Source organism: Momordica charantia, assembly GCF_013281855.1.
Source record: "Momordica charantia cultivar OHB3-1 chromosome 8 unlocalized genomic scaffold, Mcharantia_2.0 BLBB01000008.1, whole genome shotgun sequence".
Lineage (NCBI taxonomy): Eukaryota > Viridiplantae > Streptophyta > Magnoliopsida > Cucurbitales > Cucurbitaceae > Momordica > Momordica charantia.
The window spans coordinates 10743595-10765816 of record NW_028275166.1 but is presented as its reverse complement, the minus strand read 5'-3'; the positions used below and the strand labels follow the sequence as shown (position 1 = coordinate 10765816).

The window sequence follows — 22222 nt, the reverse complement described above, 5'->3', positions numbered from 1 at the left end:
GCCCATTTCATCGTCATCACCATTTGATTGGACCCCACTTCCCTCTAGATTCTCTCTCTCCAAATTTCCATGATCACAATGATCGTCCTCATCACCATCCCAGCAATCGTTATTCGATAAGTGATCCACAGTTCGAGAGGCCGATGAGTTGAACATATTCAATTCAGGTTGAGAATTTGAATCCACAACGTCGATCATGATTGGAGTTTGTGAGTGCCTGTTGTTAAAAATATTATAAAAAAATTAGAATAGTTATCCGTCCTACTTTTGAATTTAATCACACAAACAATAAGTACTGTTGTATCTGAATTCATGTAATAATGTAATATCATTTATTTTTTTAATCAATATTGATAAATACTTATTTAGTTTGGGTTAATTTTCAAACTCACAAATGAAAGAGAATGTTAATAATATGAAAGAGAAAAGTAAATATGGATTAAATTACGAATTTGGTTCCTATGGTTTGAGTTTGATTATTTTAACTTAATCTTTATACTTTAATAAATCTCACAAATCATCTTTAATTTAAAAATCTACTTATTTTGCTTCTAAGCCTTCGATAAGGTCAACTAACATAGTGAGTCGTTAGACAACTTCAACTCATTATTACATAATTTTTTTTATAATCATATGATTACAATAATAGATATGTGAAATTTGACTAAACAATAGGATCTTTGTGACAAGATGTTAGTTTAAATTTGTTTAGTTTTGATGCTATCTTAATGTTCATATAGTTACCTTCTCAAAATCAATTGACAAAGAGTAACACATTTTTATGTTTATAAATCTTATCAAGTCTCTTGATTTTTGATTTTTTATGGTGGGATTTTTAACATCATCATATTGAAATTTATAAAATTTAGGAAATAAAATTTTAAACGTAATTTATAGAGATGAAATTCAAACCAAATTCAAACTCTAGGAGTCAAATCAAAAAATTTCAAATCAAGGTAGAAACTTTAAATATACCTTTGGTCTTGTTCCTGGCTTTGCAAACCGGATGCATGCGGCAGCCGGAGCACCGGGGGCGGCTGCACTTTCCGGTGAACTTCGAGTGGTTGGTCGGCTCGACTGGGGCTTTAGCGAACAATCCAGCCGTGAGCGGCGGTGAACCGGACTGGTTGACGAACCAATTCTCCGGCCGTGGGTTGACCGGCGACGGGAGGATCCGGTAGGTTCTGACCATTCCGTGTTGCCGGCCTTCTCTCTTCATTTTTTTTTAACGATGGATTCTCTCTCAGCTGATTTGAGTTTGTTATATATAATGAAGATAAAGCTAAGCTTGGGAAACAAGGAAGCTATATGGATGGATTGGAGAACTTGTTGACTAACAAATTCTGACAGCTCATTTGGATAAAAAAGACTTTTGGAAAAGGTAATCCAATTAAAATAAAATGTTTTTTTAGGCCTAAATAATAATAATAATAATTAAGAAAAAGATTGATTCGAGATATCTATGTTTAATTTTTATGTATCTCGATTGATTACTAATTAATAGGATTTAAACATATTTTGTACTCTAAACAAACGCGCTAATAAATTCATCCCTTTATTTATTGGTAACTTGTTGGATGCTACTAGAATTGGTGGCATATTATCTAAATATAGAGGTCACATCATTATTTCGTTAGTTTGTTAATGGTAAGTGCTAAAATAGTTTATTGTCAAAAGTTCAACCATCAGAACAAAGTTGAGGAGCAAAATGAAACAAAACTTTCAAAGTTCGGGACCAACGTGAGATTTAAACCGAGAAAAGATTAAAGGTTGTTATACAAAATGCCATTGGACTTTATAGGTATGTTTTAATAATACCTCTAAACTTTCAAGAGTTTTAATTTTACCCTTAAACTTTGTTTCAAAATTAGCTTTTTGACAACTTTTTTTGTTAAAATACAGATGGAAAAGTGATGTGGTGATGACTTGTAAAATATTGGTATATGTGGGAAAGGTTCTCGGTTTCATTTTATGTCCATGATCTTAAGATGGTATGTTTCAATTTACTACCATTTTAAAAGTTTGATTTTAACCCTTAAGCATTGAAATTGTTTCAAAACAACAATTTCAATTAACTTCCCCACTTAAAATTAAGATGAAAATATAATGTTGTGGTGAGTTGGGAAAGTAATCAAAGAGTCTCAATCACGTTTAAAATGATGTTATAATAATTTGGGGGTAGGGAGAACGAATTTGGTGATTGGTATAAAATATTAATAATAATTTGGGGGTAGGGAGAACGAATTTGGTGATTGGTATAAAATATTATTTCCTTCTCTCACGATCAAAAGATAAGAGAGAACAAGAATTCTTGACGAGTAAGTAGACTATAAAGGTCAGACAAAACTCGGGACCACTATCTCACGATGAATTGACGAAAATTAGTGTGACAACATAAACATAAGAGAGGAAAAGACAAACAAGAAAAATTCAAAGCAAATCTAATTGAGAGACCATTGTTTGTTGATACATTTCTTGCATTTGATAATGAAAATTGTCTTCTTTCGTCCTTTAGTTTTTTTCTTTGTTGTTCTCCTAGCTTTAATCGACTCACGCTTTCAATCAAACCCACTTTTTCAACAAAATTTCTCTCATAAACATATTCCTATCATGAAGTACGGATATTATTCATGCGTTGGGTTAGGTTTTGCAATATTTTGGATGCAATCCAATCGTTGTGGTTATATAGATTTCGACAACCCAAATAATCCCGGTTAAATTACAAACCCAACCCAAACAATTAAAATTAATTTTTGATATAGAGTTGTGTAACATTCAAATGTCTTTAACTAGCGTTGTTCAAAAAAGTCGACTACCCATGAATATTTCTAAACCACTAACCCACTCTATAGTCTATACCATTTGAGTTTGAGTTTAAAATTAACTCGGATTGAAAATATAAATCAGCTTGAAGTGTAAGTAAATTTTAAGTTATTAATAAGTTTACAAAAATTATGATTATATATTATCAAAAAGGCGAATTTCGGAAAGGTCCACATGTCCTTTGGAAGACTAATTTCGTCTAAGAAAAAATGAGCATGCAACTAGAAAACTCGATGCCGGTGCGGTGTCACTAGTAGGGGCGGATGCATAGGTGCCCCCTCCAATTATTGTAGATGCCTTAACCACTTGAGCTATGTTCGATTTGACAGTTTGATGATATGTTTTGTATTTATATACTTTAGGTAGAATTTTAATAGTTATCGATTTTAGTATAATAATAAATATAATAAAAACGGTTTATGTGTTTAATCGTAAAGATAATTAATTGGTCGGTTCAAAAAAAACAAGAAGTTTTTATGTATTTAATTGTAAATACAATTAATTGGTATCAGTTAAAAAAAAATATATGTTTCCATATTAAAACAAAGCAATTGTTCACGAAGATAACCCAAATTGCATGTGTGCAATTAAAAAACTAATTTTATATTTTTCAAAATTAATTTGAGTTTATTTATTTGTAATTAATCAAAAATTATAGTGCAAAAATGTTTTTCAAATAGCATTTTAATATAGTATAGAAGTGTATATATATATATATATTTTTTTTTGACAAAATAATTTAACCAAAATTAAATTAAACCCACTCGTTTTTTTTTTCAGGAAATTGACCCGACCCGTCTATTTGCAATCCCTCCTCCTCCCTCAATTTCTAAAACCCTAGCAGATCATTCGGAACAATCGCAAGAAAAATCCTGCAAAAGTAAGAAAATGGCGAGCTCAATTCTAGCAAAAATGGCGAAATCAATCAGAATTACAAATCTCACGCCAATCGCAGCTCATCCATTCCGCTCGCGTACGCTTACTTCCACTGTCGCCGCTGTCGAAGAAGCTCAATCCGACGCCCAATCTGCCTCCTTCACTTTCTCCGACGGCAGCGCTAGAGAAGATGCCATATTCGTCAAGGCTCCAATTTCGAATTCCAGAGCCGATTCTTCATCCCCTTCCAGCTCGTCGGTGACGATGCCCACCTCGTTCATGACCGGTTCCGTCGTAGGGAAGCGGTTTTACCAGCAAGTGACGACGAGGGAGGCGGACGACGGGAATGGATGGACGGTGATGCTTGATTACCGGACGCTGAAGACCCCTTCGAAGAGGCCGCTTAAGCTACCGACTCTAGGCCTCGCCAAGGCAGTAGCGGCTGAGTGGGAATATCAGGTGATTTCCCATATCTTTGATCGTGATTTCGTTCTCGTCCTTTTTGGAAGGTTATTGAAATTTTGTTTGTCCGGATTGAAATGAAGCTTTAATCGTTGTAGGAAACAGATGGGATCAGACCCTTCACAATGCCTCTGATGAAATTGGCCTGTACCGCATTGGAACGAGTCCCTCTTACGCGGCCCAAGATCATCGCACATTTGATGAAGAAATTCAATCAGGATCTGGTTTTCTGTCGTGCTCCCGAGGACAATGTTCTAACCAGTGGAGTACACGGTATGTCGAGTAATCTTATGAGCTCATAACTAATTTGTTGACTGAAGTAGATAGCTAAGTTCAATATCATTAAGCATGAGATTTACTCAAGTTGCTATTTATTGGCTTTATTTTGTGTCTAATGGCCGTAGATCAACTAATACGAGCAATATATTGAGTGGTCTTTTCGGGTTTCGTATTTTGACTTGGTTAAAGTAAATGTGTTACTCCTGTGTAGAAAACATTTGGTTTAGAAGACTCCAAAAGTTAAGATGCCGATTGAGTAGGATTTTCCAACATTGTTGATTGTAGTTGCAACAACATCTACATCCTGATATAAGTGATCACCACTTTCTTTTTGGTAGAATTTTTCTACATTTTTGGTTATAACATTAGCCACAATAACATCTACATGCTGACTCCTGAGATAATTGATGAACCACTTTGCTTTTTTTTTTTTTTTAAGTAGAATTTTCCACTTTGGTTGTAGCTGCAATAACATCTACATCTTGATATGAGTGATCTACGACTTTTTTTAGTTGACATTTCCAAAATTTTTGGTTGTAGCTGCACAATAGCATCTAGATCCTGATATGAGTGATCAACCACCTACTGATATACTGAAAAAGAATTTAAATAAAGGGCAATAGAGGGCATTTGGTTTCCTCTACACTATTATTGAATTTCCTATTAATATTCTTCATTCTAGTGTTATTCTCATCTCAATAATATCTCATTCTGGTTCTGGGAGAATTTTGAATGCCAATTGAATGCCAGACCATGCATATAGCAACGTAGCCGTAATATATTGCATTGGACAATCTGAACGTGGGATTTCAACATTACATATTCTGTAGCTTCTTGACATTATCTGTTCCAAGTACACAATACTTGCTTCACAATTGCATGAACTTCTTTTTTGCAATGCTTTTGGGCCAGGTTCCACAATACAAAGCACAAATTAACTTGGATTGACAATTGACGATTGTGTTTGTAATAGAGATAATTATCTAGTTGTCAATTTTCATAAAGATTGAGTACAGTTTTTCAACCATAAATGTTTCATTCTATAATTGGTGTTGCAATTTCTTTGTAGAACGACAAGTGGAGAAAATAGATCCTTTACTTGACTGGGTGGGCTCAGAATTTGGCTTTAAGCCTGTTGTATATTCCAGTTTTTTCGGTGGGAAGCAGGAAGATGGTCTTATAAAGGCTGTCGAAGATCTTCTAAGGAAAACAGACTACTGTGAGTTGGCATCAATTGATGCCATTGCATCAGCTGCACACTCCTTAATAATCGCCATCGGAATTTTTCGTGGGAAGTTGCAGATCGAGGAAGCAATCGAGTTGATTAGACTCGAAGAAGATCTGCAGGTTTTACCTCTCTCCTTCATTACTACTCATTCATTCTGCTATCTCAAGGGCTTACTAATGAATACATATTAAGATGAAACAGCATAACCTGTTCTAAACAAGAAAAAACTCCCTTAAACTCCTTGCAGGTGGACAAGTGGGGTCTCGTCGAAGGTGGACACGATGTCGATATTGCTGATCTACGGGTTCAGATCTCATCTGCCACAGTATTCCTTGGTCTTTCCAGGAGGTTTTGAATCCACTTATCTGATTACTTTCTATTATACCCTGAGAGCTAGGATGGAGCCTGTTTGTTTCTTATGCTTTGTTGTTGTAGATCCAAAGAGCCTTTATAAATCAAACTCTAGACTGTTTATAGGCAGGTTGATAAAATAATCATATTTACTGGAAAATAATGGGGGAGATTATTTTATTTTTTGTGTAAACATTTCCCACTGAGCCAATAAAGAATTCATACAAAATAGAGAACAGTAGGTTTTGTAGAAGAGGCTAAATCCAAACCAAGTGAAGTAATAGCTGAGATTCAGAATGTTAGTGACTTTGTGAAGGTTCTTGGCAGCATTGCACACAGAGAGGGGGCTGTTTCCTGACATCACACTTACAACAGGCAGTGTCACAGTCATTATTGCACCCTACAATTACACATTTTTCCAACATGAGAGTTTTTTGGTTAAGATTTCATAAATGTTGAGGATGTTCTTTGTTAGGTGAATTTGGCTGTCTCATGTCACTATTGTTGATAAATCAAGTTTTTTCTTCTGCTGTCTTCTTCTGATTCACTTCATTTAATTTCTTTGTTTAATTGATTGGAATAATTGTGAGATCCATAGTTTTTTTTTTTGTTTGGGTTAAAAAAACGAATTTGGTAACGGTTTTGTCCTAATACTTCAATTCTAAATTTTAATTTGTAATGATTTAGTCTTTGTACTTTTAAATTAGTAACAATTTAGCCCAATTTAGTCTTTACGGCAACAATTTAGTTCTTATTATAGAAAATTCATAAAATTTTAGTGTTGATTTTTATCATATAATAATTTAGTATTTGTAATTTATAAATGTATTTGGTTGTTCATTAGTTTATCAATCCACCTATATAAGAAATGTTATTAAATCTTAACAAAAACTTTCATGAAAGGGGATAAATTGTTACATGTTAAAAAAGTTCAATAACTAAATTGTTATATTTAAAAGAAAAAGAACTAAATTATTATCAAATTAAAAGTATAAGTATTAAATCATTACAATGATTAAATTGTTTTGAGAGATTAAAAAAAAATTTAATTAGTTATTTTTAATATAATTAATATGGTAGTGCAAGGATTTGAGCTTTTGACTTCAAAGAAAATAGCAGAGTAGATGCTGATCGATTTAGTTGACAAACCTCAACTTCACAATATGACAAATTAGTTCATTTAATTTAAAATTTGTGACAATTTAATATTTGAGGTTAATGTAACAAATTAGTTTATTTGATGTAAAATTTATAACAATTTATAATATGAATTTTCGACAGTAACAATTTGATTTTTATAATTTAAAAATTTGTAACTATTGAAAATTTTATTAAAATGTAACATAGTTTCTTATCTATGTAGATCGATAAATTGCTAAAAACTAAATGTACTTATAAACTACTATATAAATTATAAAATTTAATAGGATCCAATAATATTTCTATATCTTATTTTTAGTTTTTGAAAAACATAAGTTGCAATTATTTTGATTTCTTGTTTCTAATACAAAATTGTATACAAATTTTTGAAACAACAAAATCAAGCTTCTAATTTCTTATTTCCGTTTCCCTTTTTCATAATTTTTCAAAATAAATAAAAATATTATTTTACCATTACTAACTTATAAAATGCATAATATTTCCATTGGAGAAACACAAGTGATGTCGATAGTCATATTTTCAATGTCCAAAATCACATGCGTTGATGATATATGAAAGTACTGATGGAAATATTAACACATGGTCAATGACACCGACACTCGTGGTTGCATACCTGTTACAGAAACATACTGTGATGATTCAAAAGCTTCCCTATTCACATGAACTCTGGAACTGCAACTGGGACTCATGAATATCACCAAAACTAGAAATACAAGCACAGGCATTGGTAATGACTTCATCATAGTGCAAAAATAAAAATGGCCCTTTTGTTTCGGCAAAAAATTAGCTGCTCAGTTGGTGAAGTTTCAGCAGAAGGCTCACTTTATATAAGGTTCAATGGGCTGCTTTAATTATACACTTCTCAATATTGTAATTGTCATCCCACATCTGCTGTTGCAATAGTTTTCAATTCTACAGTTTATTTACAATCATTTGCAGATAAAAAAGTGTCATAAGAACCACATGAGCTTAGCTTAGTATTCTATAACTCACAAGAAAACTGCATGCCTTTTTTTGCTTTTCAAATTAACACCAACAAGAACCACTTTTTGATTGAATCAGATGAATAAAGGATGATCATGGAATGGTATGAAGCCAGCCAAGAGGTTTCTATCAACATTTATTAGGGGTAATATAAATACTTAAACCCCAATTTTAAATGATCCACAAGTTATTAGATCAAAATCACATCCACAAAATACATCGCATGACTGAATGAAAAGAACATTATTGTGCTTCATGTACCTTGAAACTCAGGCTCAACCCACGAGCTGAAGGTGTTTGATATTTTGGATCTGTTTTCCGGGGTTCAAACCTTTTGGACAGGCACGGGCACAGTTCAGAATAGTATGACAACGGTAGAGCTTGAATTCGTCATTTATTGCCTCAAGTCGCTCCTTGGTATATTCATCACGGCTATCACTTATCCACCTGCACATACCAGGGGGGAGATAAATGATATCATTTTGTAATACCAAGAAAAGAAGAGAAAAGAATCGCTGTCCTTGATGAACCAAACAAACAAGGGGTGGCTTGATGAGGAGATTTAGAACCAAACAAACACCATGCAGTGCAAGAGACAAAGGGTGTTAGTAACTTTAAGTAGTTTTAAACTGATATTTTCTTCCTTCTGTAATGATTTTGAAATCAATTTAATCATAGCTTTGTGTATCATCAATATTCTTGCAATGTCATGGTGCTAGATAGGAAATTGTGAGGTGTAATAACTAATAGATGAATCATACAATCAAATCATATACATACATACATATGAACTTATGAGGTCATGAACTATGTCCGAATACAACGTTAAATACAAAGATTTTCCAAGTAGAATTCCATCATTAATGCCAAATAGAACAATTACAATTGTCTCCATCACTAGTATGTCAGTAAAAAGTTGAAGAAAATCCTCCTGAGATATCATTTATGCATGGTATGCTTTTAATAGTTGTAGGGAGCATATCATGTTCATAATCATGGGTTCCAGGCGTCTCCAGTCAAACTGACTATAACATTCTTTAGTAATTTTTGTGGATAAAATTCTTTTTATGTAATATCAGCAAAAACTTTCCAACCAGATCCTCCACTCCGTCCACTATCTATTTATTTAGTAAACTACTTAAAAAGTACTAAGGTTGAAATTATCATCAGGGCAAGAAACTAAAGTAAATACATGAGTTTCAACTTTTGTATACAAAAGCATGTAATGAATTTGTTGAGTCATGAGAAACAATCAAAAGAACATGCTTGATTCTAAACGCAACAGGCGACCACAATAAATCATACATTCTGCCGTGGAATGTGACCCATCTCTTTCCTTTCCAAATAGGAGAAGGAAATCACCTCCTAAGGACGAAGAAGACATAACAGATTATATCATTGATTTGAAATGCAAAAAAATGGAAGGATTAAGGGAGCACAGTTCACAGGTAAAATTTGTGTGAAATAAGAAACCACTTATTTATTTGTACCGCGAAGGGTGTACAAATAAACTAATGGAAGGTCGCTCCCTGCTTAGAATATCCCCTCTACCTGAATACACCTAGGCATGTGCTGTGCCTAATCTCCAGGAACCCTCAAACTCACTCGTAGCACCTCGACACACGCTTTGACATACTTCAATAAGTTCTTCAGTTTTTTCGATTATTTTTTATACACGGTACTACCTGTTCTTTCATCTCATTTTCATATACAAAACTTCCCTTCATTAAGTTTTTCTTCCTCTTTAGCTTCTCTTTTCCTATTAATTTGTCAATAAAATATTATAACATCTACCATTTCTTTTGTCTATTGTTTTAGCAACACCATACACTAGAAATTTTATACTTTGAAATACCCATTTGCTGGGTAAGTAGATGTTAAAATTTTTATGTTTTTTTTACTTATATTATGCATTTTTCATTTCCCTCAAGCAATCAAAAAAGACACCAAAAAGACACTAATTATTGCTGCCTACTTCTTGTCCAACAGAAATGAAACTTAATAATCACGCCCTTGAATCCTCTAAATGATCCAGGTATAAGCCTCACCACCCAAATCAATGGCTCATCACAAGTAGTTTCTTAATTCCTCTAAACAGCACTGTCTACAAACAGAGAAGCAGAGAATAACCGAACAAGCAAAGTGGAGGAATTACCTATTGGCATGGAGCAAAGCGGCTGGTCCAAGATAAGACTCAGGGTTCCACCAATAGCTGGGGCACGATGTACTACAGCAAGCACACAATATGCACTCATACATCCCATCCAACTTTGCCCTATCTTTCTTACTCTGAAGAATCTCCTTCCCCGGCACAGACGGCGCGCTCTTCCTCTTCAACCACGGCTCAATACTCTTATACTGGTTATAGAAATTCGTCATGTCCACCACCAGATCCTTGATCACGAACATATGGGGCAGCGGCGTAATCGTCGATGAAGCTCCCGACGGAATCTTGGTCAAGCAAGCCAAGCCATTACATCCATCGATGTTCATCGCGCAGGAGCCGCAGATCCCCTCCCGGCAGGAGCGACGGAAAGTGAGGGACGGATCGATCTCGTTCTTGATTTTGATCAGCGCGTCCAGCACCATGGGGCCGCACTCCTTGAGATCGATCTTGTACTCCTGAAGCTCTGGTTTGGAAGGGCTATCGGGATTCCAGCGGTAGATTGCGAACGTCTTCAGATTCGACGCCGCAGCCGCCTTCTGCTCCACTTGCTGGGCTTGGGCCTCGGAAGCGTGAGCTCGAATTCGTACGAATCTTGAAAATGGCGTTGCAGAAACCCTAGATATTGTCCTCCTCAGCATCCCTGTCGCCATTGTTGCCTCCAACACACAGAAATCGGAAACCTATCAGAGAAGAAGAGAGCAAAAAGAGAGAGATGGACAATACAAAAAGAGGGAATTACAAAAGTAGCACAAAACCATTTATATATATATAGAATATGATTACGTAATAGTTTACTAATTATAATAAAATTTCTTAATTAATTTATGATTATTTTATAATATTCTAAAACTAAAAAAATAAAAATAAAATTGACTATGATTTAATTTGTTTAAATCTTAGTTTTAATTAAATTCTAAAAATATCTAATATATATTATTTTTAAATTATATCTAATAAATTCTAGAATTTTTGTCTAGTACATTTTTAAATTTTAAATTTTGTGTCTTATAAGTTTTTTACTTCGTTTTGACATTTTTAAAAAAATTCACTCAAAAATGACATAAAATTAAAATTTTTAGGACTTATTATTAAAATTTTTAGGACTTATTATGCACTAATAGAGAGATTAAGTACTATCTGAATCATTTTATTTTTAGTTTTCTGTTTTTAAAAAATATACTTATTGTTTTACAATTTTACTGGTAAAGTTTCCACCTCTTTTAAAAATATATTTGAATTTTTAGCTAAATTTAAAAAATAAAGAGCAAGTTTTTTTAAGGTTTTAAAATTTGGCCTAAATTTTCAAAATATACAAAAAGCCAAAAGTATATATATATAACAAAATAAAGGAACACATTTTGATCTATAATCTTATTTCGCTTTAGTCCCCTTAAATTTTAAACTTTTTATAAGTTATTATTTTAATTTTGAACTTTATATAAAATTTTATCTAAATCTATCACATAATTGAATTTTTTTAATGTCTTAAAAGGATTGAATAAACAAAACCATTCAAGTTTAATCACTAAATTAGTAGCATAATCAATAATTTTCTTTTACAGAATTTATCGATTGAGAATATGAACCTCTAACTTTACATAAAATTACTTTATTTTTACCCGTTAAATTATAACGGGTTGACTAATCAATATCTTTTTTATCCGTGTAAAATTCCTTTTAAACATTCGAAAGTTCGGAGATTAATATGAAATAAGCAAACTCAGTTGTATTTATTTAAAAGTATATTATTAATGATGAAGTAAAGTATTAAAAATATTGTGGATATTTTCGTAATTAGATTTAAATGGATAATTAGGAGTTTAGGTGGAGGCGAATCTGGTGCCGTGGATTTGTAAAACTCCACCTGGGTAGATGATGACGTGGAGAAACGTGGGCCGTTGAAAGCAGTGACAGCGTGGACCAGTCTTCCAACGCTCATTTTGCCGCCATAATCACACAAGAAGACAGCGTGGGCGTGTGCCTTCCATAAACTCTATTCTTCTAATATCATCACTTCATTTATTATTCGTTTAAAGGATGTTTTGGGAAGGAGCAAAGTTTTTAGATTAAAAAACATATTTGTTCAATGTACTTTTACTAAATTAACAATTTAGTCCATGAAATTGAATTTGTAACGATTTAGTCTCTGTACGTTTCTTAAAGTAACAATTTAGCCCCTGAATTTTAACTTGTAACGATTTAGTTCATTTAATTTAAAATTTGTAATAATTTAGTCCCTATAGTAAAATTTTTTACTAAAATTAAGTGTCAAATTTTATCATATAACAATTTAATCTTTCTAATTCATAAACATATTTGGTCTCTCTTTAATTTATCAATCTATACATACAAGAAACTTAACAAAAAAAATTTCACAATAAGGACTTAATTGTTACCAATTTAAAAGTACATGGACGAAATCGTTACAAACTAAAGTTCAGGGACTAAATTGTTACTTTAACGAAAGTACATGGACTAAAAGTATTTTCTAACCCAGTTTTTAAGTTTGGAATTGTTTAGTCCGAAGAATTAATTAGTCTGAAGCTATGTTTAGTTTATGTTTAAAATGTAGAGTTGGTTAAGTTAGAAGAAACTGCCTTTTGAATGTGAGCCATAGCCATAGGCGTTTTTGTGAAAGAGAGTTACCAAATTAGTCGGTTTCTGTTATCCCCATTTTAGGCTTCCTTTCCTTCCACCCCCATGGCCCCCTCCTCTTCTCTCTCCCTCCTCTCTTTCTCTCTCTACGCCTTTCATCTTCTCCGCAGCAAGCTTTGTTAATGTATTTTAATGGCATCGGTAAGATTCTCTTCCTCTTCCTCTTCCTCTGAATCATTTGTATCAACTCTATACCTGCAAACAATCAACCCTTTGTCAATCTATCAATTTTGTTTCCATATCATCATTTTTTTAGAAATTTACATTTCATTGTCCTGCCTTGCCTGTGTTGTTTCCATATCATTTCTTTGTTTTCAGAAAATGAAATTTGCTCGTGTCGAGCAACTTTTCCATGTTGTAAATTTTCTTTCATATAAGATGCAGAGCATTCAAGAAATGGAAAAGAATTTGACATATTTGGGAATGATCATTAATAGACATTCAGAACTTGGGTTCCGTTTGCCCTTTTCCTGCCATGTTTGCCTTGTTTTGAGTTTCATATCAGCAGAAAACATTTTCATGGCTTTAACAGAAATGCATAGCCAAAAGCATGTATATATATATATATATATATATATATATATTTCTGCAGAAAGTGATCTACACAGGCCCTATAAAAGCAATGGAAGAACCAACCGATGAAACATGAAAACTCTGATATAAATGTTCTAAGACCCTTATGAAAGCAATGGAAGAACCGATGAGACATGAGAATTCAAGTAATGCTCGACGAAGAAGATGGGAATTCTGATATATATGTTTCTGATGTCTATAGCAGGATAAAGGCCGTCCCTTGCCGAAATTCGGCGAGTGGGATGTCAACAATCCGGCCTCAGCCGAAGGCTTTACAGTAATATTTAGCAAAGCTAGAGATGAGAAGAAGTCAAATGAGGCACCTGGGAATAAAGCAGCAAAAAACAATACCAGACCAGAACAAGATTATGACTATCCCCCAATGGTAACCAACTTACTTTTCCCTTCATCTTCTTCTCACATTCTTATTGGAAAGGAACTTACCACAACATTTTGATTCCTATTTGGATGCAGAAAAAATGGTTTTGCTGTTTCTGAAACTGCTAGGGAGTGGTGGTGGTGGTGGTGGCATGGTGCAAGAAAACTTAAAGATAATTCTGATATATGAGTGAGATGCAGAATCAAGTAGGGATGTGCTGGTTTAATTCCTCTCTCTCTCTCTCTTCTCTCTCTCTCTCTGTACCTCTTACTATACATGCAATATAGAATACAAAATTTTCATGGAAAGCATATAGAAGTTGGGCGACCGTTCTAGCTCCCTCCCTGTAAGTTTCGCTCTAATAGAAACTTTTTGCTTCTTTCAGTTTTCTCTTCTCAATATCTTATGGATGTCATATGATTGTTTGGAAAACCAACCAAGCTTTTTTGTGAATTCAGAAGAGATTAAATCTGCTTTTTCTAACTAAAGTTTGGTTCTCTAAAACAAAGAGAATAGATAATCACAAACATAATATGAGAAAAACAAGCCAAACAATGATCATATCACCTTAATCATCGTTTTTCTAGAATATTACATTAGAAATATCGACGTGGAAATTTGAACTTACGACATTTTAGGAGAGGTCAAGATGCTTTGACTATTAAGCTATGCTGCAGTTCGCCCCCTTAACCCTCTATCTGCTGCCCCTTTTCTCGAAGTGCATGACCGCTCTCGCTCCATTGATGAAAGAATACAAAGACCCAAAAAGGGCGAAACCTGAAAATGTGTAGCCTGTACTGGAAATTGAATTAGGTTCACTTGAATTGCAATCTCGGTCTCTTTCATGTAGGATCATCAGACCTATATATAAATATATATATTATATACTTCAAAACAAAGGCATACATTTATCACCATCAATATGACACTTGGAAAATAACTAAAAAATTACAAAAGTTTCGACCCGACTAAAGATCTTCTCTCCTCCCTAAGCAATTTCTACATCTCTTTCATCTGGTTGAGGTTCTCTCTCGGTCCCACTGTAGCTAGTTTTGCCATTTGAAGACTTCATACTAAACATTCTAGCAAATGCACTTCTTGACCTTGACAACGACCTACTTCCATTAGTTGACTTGCAAGAACCCGTTTTCTTCGAAAGTTCTTCAGATAACTTCTTTACAAGGCAATCAAAACGACGCCTGAAGGTCGGATACCTTGAGATGGATTTAGTGATTCCTCGGAGCCTTAGAAAAGTCAGATAAAAAGGAGAGAACAAATCAAACTAAACTTGGTTATGCAATAACAGTATAGCACTAACAACGTTAAGTTTCACTGTATCTGATTGTAATTTGAATTCTGACCTTCGAGCTAATGCTTCGAGTTCGGCTTGTCTTCGCTCAGATTCTGGAGGCGTTACGGTAGTAGAATTCTTCAACCTCTCAGGATCACCACTCAACAGAACTAATCTATACAAATATTCCTCTTCCGACTCGGAAAGGTTTTCTGCTCTAATTTGGTCCTTGATGATCAAAAGCGGATTAAGAAACCAATCAAAGAAGGTATCTTTAGGCCTATTTGTGCTTGAAATTTCAGTAACATTGTCACCTGCATTCATCAATATGAAGAGTAAGCCTATAAATTCCATTAGAAAGAACACGAGAGAGAGAGATCATCATATGTCAATGTCTAATGGAGAAATAGGGAAGGTTAAAGACAAATCAGATACTTACTTAACAACAATCCAGCTGAATTTGCTTTTGCAGAACGCAATAGTGTTTGAAGAATGCAAAACGCTGGTAAACCAATGCTAATAACTTTGCTGCCTTTGCTCGATTTTGCATCTTCGATATCGGTTGACATTATTGTTCCTTCACAAACCATATTTTCTCCGTGGCACTGACACTCCTTAAACAAGCTATCAAGCAGCTACGGAGATGATAAATATAAGTCAACTCAGAATCAGAGCAATGGTAGGATATAAGTGCATGAATATAAATCAAAACTTTACACATCCAGATCCGAGAAATATCGGAGAAAATATTGAAAAGGAATGCTTATTCAGTCCAAAATGAGCCGAAGTACCTCAAGTGGCTTCAGATCGATCATAGGTTCTTTGAGTGAATTCATGCGTGAAGGAGGATCATGAAAAGAGCTTCGTCTCGAGAGTGAAGTTGTATGCAAGCCATCTACTGATGATTGGCCATCTCTTCGATAATTCAGCCTTCATTATAACAAATCATTATAATATCATAACGACTCAAGTATGAGGAAGAAAGAATAGCGTACGACTTATTTAAGCATTTGAGTAAAACCTGGGAAAGCACGATCCCTCTTGCATGTCAAGAACGTCATTGCTATATTCATCATAAATCGACAAGGATGCCACAATATATTGAAGCCCCAAAACAAAAGAAGATTCCTGCGGACACAAATCTCAAAAGATTAGCATAATCGGATGTATTGGCATACCACATACATTACATAACCTATAGTGCAACTGCAAACATGAATTTCACTGAACTGAGTTCTCTTATTAGCTCTGCCAAATTCGATAAGTCAGATTTTCCAAAATGTAGACCAAGATGCAAAAAGTAAGACTTTATCATATCATTATAATTAAAAATTGGAATAAAAGGGAAAGCATTTAACAGAAATTTGTCCACTTTCCCAGTTGTGTGATTTCAGTCAGGTTACCCACGTGGTTATCAAACTAACAGGATAAAAAATGTAATTAGTAAAAAGCTAGAAGACCAGAGATTTATCAAAGACATAGCATTTAATAATTTAACCTGATAAGCAACAATCCCGGCATAGGCACCTAAGAAGAGACTGGAGGCAATGGAGCCCAATACTGAACCAACAACAGCCAATGGCCAAAGTAGAATAATAAGACCAGCGAATGGAACGCATATCGTCTCTAAAAAGGGACCTTCTCGACCTATAAGGTCATGAAACAAGCGATTCCACCCTTTAAAAAGCATAATAGGACCTTTGTATATGGCTATAAATGAGATCATGAACACATCGACAATGATACCAAGAATCCCGGCTACTAAAGCACCCGGGAGATAGAGCAACCTGCATATAAATGAACAGGAAAAATAAAGTCAACAATGGGTCATCAACATCATCGCCAAGTCAAATATTTCCTATATACATTATAAGCTATGGGTTATGTCTGATGTTTCATTTTTATGAGAAACCGAATTTTTCATTGAGAAAAATGAAAAAAGAACACGTACATGGACATACAAAAAACCAACCCTACTGCAGGAGGCCTACCTAAAGAAAGGGGTTATATCTGATGTTAATGAGAAATAAGCTCGACTATTTCTTACAAACACAAGATTCATTAACTATTTTGGCAAAAAGAAATACTTTTCATAAGTTTGGTGAAAAGTACATCAAAAGGACCTGAAATAAGTTTGTCCTTCAGCCAAAAAGATAAGCCCCAAAGAAAATACTACAAGGTTAAGCTAGGCTAACCATAAACCTTTACAAAAACATACCCCATTCGCATTAATCACATTTGCAGAGTAATTCAAAAAAGAATGATTTTTAAGGAACTCCGACAATTAAATTTAGCTATACCTAAAGGATCCTCCCAACCCCTTGCCTTATCATCAAAGACTCTTTCATTTCTTTTCTTTCAATAACCCACCAAAGGATTGCCTTCACCCACTTACTCAGATGAGCTTGGGATTTTTCATGAAGTTAAGCCCACAAAATAACCGAGAAACATTTTCCTTTGTCTCATAGTCATAGAAGGCCAACTGTGGATTGAAGCTTTCTAGCAAAAAAAATCCCACCACCTTCTACTTAAAAGATGATAGTAAAGAATAAGGTCTTGCCTCTCCTCTCCATTTTTATAAAATACATACCATAAAGGGCTGACAGAAGAATTAGGACACGTATAATGGATTCTGTCTATGGTATTGACTCCCCAAAACCAAGGTCCAGATGAAAAAATCACTTTCTCAGCATCTTTCATTCCGTATTGCATTGGACAGAATTTTCAAGAGCCACACCGTTAATCTATTAGCTCATTAACTGAGCTTCACTGATTGATGTTAATGGATATGCTTTCTGTCTTGTAGATCGTATGTTGTGGTATAAGTCATTCTAATGACTCAAATAATACAATAACCCGATCTAGAGACAAGACAACAAACCTTATCTCATAGTGTTCCCCGTTTGGAGGTTCTCTTTGTCGTAGGTCCTGCATAAATGATAAATAGGAATGGAAGCAACAGTCTGCAAAATCCCGAATAACTGTGAAACATCCTTTAACAGTGTCCCAAGTTCCATCCTGATGTAGCAAAAATATAAGTTTCTCTTCATACAGTAAGAAAAAAATATGATAATGAAGAACTAGGTAGAACCTAATCAAAGCCATACATAGAAGCAATGAAACAATTGATTGGTCTTTGATTCTCCAACAGCATCAAATGTACCAAGTACTGGTGAAAAAAATCCATATGCAGCTCCGCCAACGATACTTGCAACTATACCGACCACTGGCCACAAAATCAAGGGAATGGGTAGTGCTCCAAAGCAGAGAAAAATTTTTAAAACAGGCCCTAGTTGTTGAGCACTGTCAATTCAGGGGGAAAAATGTTAGATCAAGTATGGGGGTAACTGATGGAAATGGAAGTAGTAAAGGCACAAAGCAGATATAAATAAATGGCTTGGCAAAATTTTCCAATGGCAGACCTCAGAATGCTATAATATGTCCAGAAACAGTGCATTGGCCAAAGACCTAATATGATACCAGAGATTCCAGCTACCATAAGGAGACATATCAGAGGGCACAGAATGACACCTGAAATAACAGTTGAGTCTCAATACATTAGTTTTGAAACCAAAAAAATTCATACCTTACCATTCCGCAAGTATGTCAAGTCAAACTCAAACATAGAATTGAGCAATTGACATCATTATGGTTAACTGACATGCTACTGACTCATTTTTCAAACCAAAAATTTCCCATTTAATCTCCCAATTTTATCTGTAGTCATCAATACAGTATCTTGAGCACATATATTACGGTTGAAAACCAGGAAACCCAAGTGGAAAAGACAGGATACTTTTCCAACAAATCTTCAATGGTATACTCTTCCGGCCACCCTTTCCTTTCTAAGTACTCGAAAATATATTCAGAAATAGTGCTTTTTCTTCGCCTTTTGATTTGAAGATCCTACTATAGTCTTCACACCATGTTATACCTTGCCTAACAAAACTTCCTTAAAATCCATTACATCCATTAATTCACCATGTTCTTTCAGTTCTCTAAAGATAAGATAAGTCTATTTATTCTTTTCAGCTAGTCTCCCTTTTTCTTTTTCTGTTTTCCATTGCCCCTTGAGCAAAGATTTGCCCTCTTTGCATAGTTTGGGGAAGGCTATGTGCAAAGTTGTTCTCGCAGTATGTCTTGAAGCACTTCTAATTTTTACCCCAAAATGAAAATGAGAAGATGTTTGGAACAGGGGGTTCCATAAACAGTTGAGTGTTGGGAACTGGGAAGCAAGGAATAAAACAAAACTCTGAAGTAAAACTAAATATTGGTAATCTAAAAATAGGTATGTTAATCAAAGGTAGAAAAAATTTCTTGCTGCATTCGTCGATACCGCGTTTCAGCAAAAACAAATGTAAAAATAATCGGTAATTCAGCGGCAGAGCTATGCAAGAAGAAATAAAGTTCAGAAGCTAACCTTTAATGGCGCCCAAAAGCAGAAGGCCGAGAAAGAAGGGAATGAAGCAAATGAAGTTCCATAACCAAGACAAAAACCCCCTCGGAGGTTCCATTTGCGGAGATCTCAGTGAAATCAGAGACGAACAATTGCCGAAATCGACCTGAATCCAAGCAAAACCCGCCGAAATCTCATCTCCAGATGATTCAGGCCACAGAAAACGGCCGGCCCACCCCAAAACCTGAGCGATTCGCTTTAAAATTCACCGCAAAATGCACTGAATATCTGAAACTTCGAACAGCGACGAGGGCTCAGAAAACAACAAAATAAGAAGAGAAAAGAAGCAACAGATTTCGTCTTTTCCTCCGAGTGGAATTCTCCGTTTGAAAACGTTGCTGAAGTCGAAATTAACCAAAAAAAAAAAAAAAAGGATTGGAGAATTGGAATGGATTGAACAGGAGAAACAGTTAAAGAACCGTTTCAGTGAAGAATGAACAACGAATCGCTAAGGTAACCTGTTTTTGATGCATTATTTGTTTTCTTTAATGTTTTTTGCTTTCTGAATCGCATCGCAGTTACAACGAAGCAACGAAACTTCATCAACTATTAATTAATGATTTGAATTCAAGAAATGTTAATCATTTTTTTCTTTTTTTAAATTTTTAGTTCAACAACAATGTTTGGAATTTTTTATTTTTATATAATCAAGAGTGTGGGAAGTTTGTTCCCACTGGTTAGATTCTGTACGTGGTTTGAACATACTATTTTCAAGTGAAATTTTACATTTGAATGAATATATATATATAAAAAACTAAGAATTCTTTAAAAGGAAAAAAAGCCACGAAGGTAATTATATAATAATTGAACTCTTATTACATAGTAAATAAATAAAAATTAAAGAATATTATTTTAACATAGTTATTTTGGATTAAATAATTATTTAATATAATTATTAATTTTCTTCGTAGTTAAAAAGTATAATTTATTTTTTATCAAAAAATATATACAGGTCAAAATTGGTATGAAATTAATAGTGAAAGATGGATAGACAACTCAAAAAATACGTTGATATTATACAATAAAAATTTTTCTTCTTTCATAAAAAGAAGTAAATTTTCGCTATCAAATCATGGAGTAGTTATTAAGGACAATTAAATTAGATAATTCTGTTTTGTTTGGTTGAGATTTTTTGCAATCTCTTTGATGAAAAATTTTTAGTTTTTATTAAGGACAATTGAATTAGATAATTCTGTTTTTTTTTTTTTTGAGATTTTTTGCAATCTCTTTGATGAAAAATCTTTAGTTTTTTTCTTTTTAAAGAAATATGCTTTTTTTCTATGAATTTATTCGTATTTTTATAATAAACATATATTTTACTTATAATATTTTGTCAATAAACTAATAAAGCATGACACCAAATAATTTTTTTTCTCGATAAATTCTAAAATCTAAATTTTAAAATTCTATCTAACTTTTAAAAATGGTTACTTTATTTTTCTATTTTTTAACAAACAGTTATAAAACATATATGATTTTTGTTTTTTAAAAACATAAAACTAAAAACTAAAAACATAAAACATAAAATTTAAATCGTTGTGAAAAGGTCCCTTAATTTTTTAAAAAGATTTGCAACTTTTTTTTTCTTTTTACGAATTTGCTCCCTATCATTATTTCAATAATACTTCAAAAAAATTAACAATATTTTATTTATAATATATCCAATCAAGGAAGGTAAGACATTAAACACATTTGAAAAATATTAATATTATAAAATTGTATCATTACAAATTTTAGGAAAGAATAAATCATATGTGTGTACAAAGTTTCTGCTACGACGATATATTGATAAAAAAAACCATTATTACAAATGTTGTTTTAAGAAAATATTTGAAGTTATGTATTGGAAGTTTTGACTAACAACATTGTATTGGAAGTTAATATGTTAAAATTTAGAAATATAATATGAATAGTAAAAAAATGTTCAATATAAATTAGCAAATAATGAGCCTGAAACATTTTGTTTGAATAGTTAATGTAAAGGGTTTTAGAAAATAAGTTAAAGTATTCAAACTATCAGGGACTTACATTTTTTTATGATCTCGGGTACTTTATTATCCTTCATGAAATTGATAAGATCTTCGATTTTTGTTGATTTTCTTTTGAGAATATGATAGGGTATGAGTTTTTTGTGATGTTCGCCCTTTTGAATAAATGAAAAGATATTTTGGGAAAGGATATGATCTAAAAACTTATTTGGTTGATGCAGAAATTTGGTCTCCTCTAATTCCGCCAAATTGGCACCAATATTCTAGAATTAAAGGGATCGACGTGACCTGCAAAACAGATAGCACTAAGACCAGTGTAATAGCACTAAGACCGGTGTGGCTTTTTCCACACGGAATGCTTAAGTCAGTATCAGAGTAGTCGAATATGGAGAGTAGGATATTTAGGCATACCTTAGAATTCGAATCTTGATACATTTAGTAAATCTGCTTATCTGACCCACGTATCTTGTTATGGGCCTATCGTCGGATCAAGAGTTGAGATGCGATGGGTTCGAGCCGACATGCATCACAGTCGAGTCGGGTCTTCTA

General features: G+C 33.7%; 4 protein-coding genes across 5 annotated transcripts; 2 read left to right on the top strand and 2 right to left on the bottom strand.

The window, feature by feature from the left end:
• Positions 1 to 3597: 3597 nt before the first annotated feature.
• LOC111021477 (ATP12 protein-like protein) lies at positions 3598 to 6553 on the top strand. Its single transcript, XM_022298465.2, has 4 exons — positions 3598 to 4158; positions 4260 to 4434; positions 5510 to 5787; positions 5916 to 6553. Exons 1-4 carry the CDS (start codon positions 3712 to 3714, stop codon positions 6021 to 6023), a joined length of 1008 nt encoding a protein of 335 aa, XP_022154157.1. The 5' UTR covers positions 3598 to 3711; the 3' UTR covers positions 6024 to 6553.
• A 1717-nt stretch (positions 6554 to 8270) lies between these two features.
• LOC111021478 (succinate dehydrogenase [ubiquinone] iron-sulfur subunit 2, mitochondrial) lies at positions 8271 to 11072 on the bottom strand. Its single transcript, XM_022298466.2, has 2 exons — positions 10320 to 11072; positions 8271 to 8611 (listed from the first exon to the last, which is right to left on the bottom strand). Exons 1-2 carry the CDS (start codon positions 10979 to 10981, stop codon positions 8440 to 8442), a joined length of 834 nt encoding a protein of 277 aa, XP_022154158.1. The 5' UTR covers positions 10982 to 11072; the 3' UTR covers positions 8271 to 8439.
• Positions 11073 to 12921: 1849 nt separating this feature from the next.
• On the top strand, positions 12922 to 14322 carry LOC111021495 (protein NOI4-like). Its single transcript, XM_088127179.1, has 3 exons — positions 12922 to 13127; positions 13762 to 13944; positions 14034 to 14322. Exons 1-3 carry the CDS (start codon positions 13119 to 13121, stop codon positions 14055 to 14057), a joined length of 216 nt encoding a protein of 71 aa, XP_087983305.1. The 5' UTR covers positions 12922 to 13118; the 3' UTR covers positions 14058 to 14322.
• A 478-nt stretch (positions 14323 to 14800) lies between these two features.
• Positions 14801 to 20198, bottom strand: LOC111021494 (putative membrane protein At3g27390). Of its 2 annotated transcripts, none has more exons than XM_022298486.2 (10): positions 19650 to 20194; positions 18652 to 18760; positions 18337 to 18532; positions 18111 to 18247; positions 16728 to 17016; positions 16251 to 16357; positions 16021 to 16159; positions 15669 to 15864; positions 15300 to 15543; positions 14801 to 15182 (listed from the first exon to the last, which is right to left on the bottom strand). In XM_022298486.2, the coding sequence occupies exons 1-10, from the start codon at positions 19741 to 19743 to the stop codon at positions 14927 to 14929; spliced, it is 1767 nt and encodes a 588-aa protein (XP_022154178.1). In that variant the 5' UTR covers positions 19744 to 20194; the 3' UTR covers positions 14801 to 14926. The 2 variants fall into 2 exon arrangements, with proteins under 2 accessions (XP_022154178.1, XP_087983304.1); XM_088127178.1 differs by having other exon boundaries at positions 15039 to 15220; positions 19650 to 20198.
• Between the last annotated feature and the right edge of the window lie 2024 nt (positions 20199 to 22222).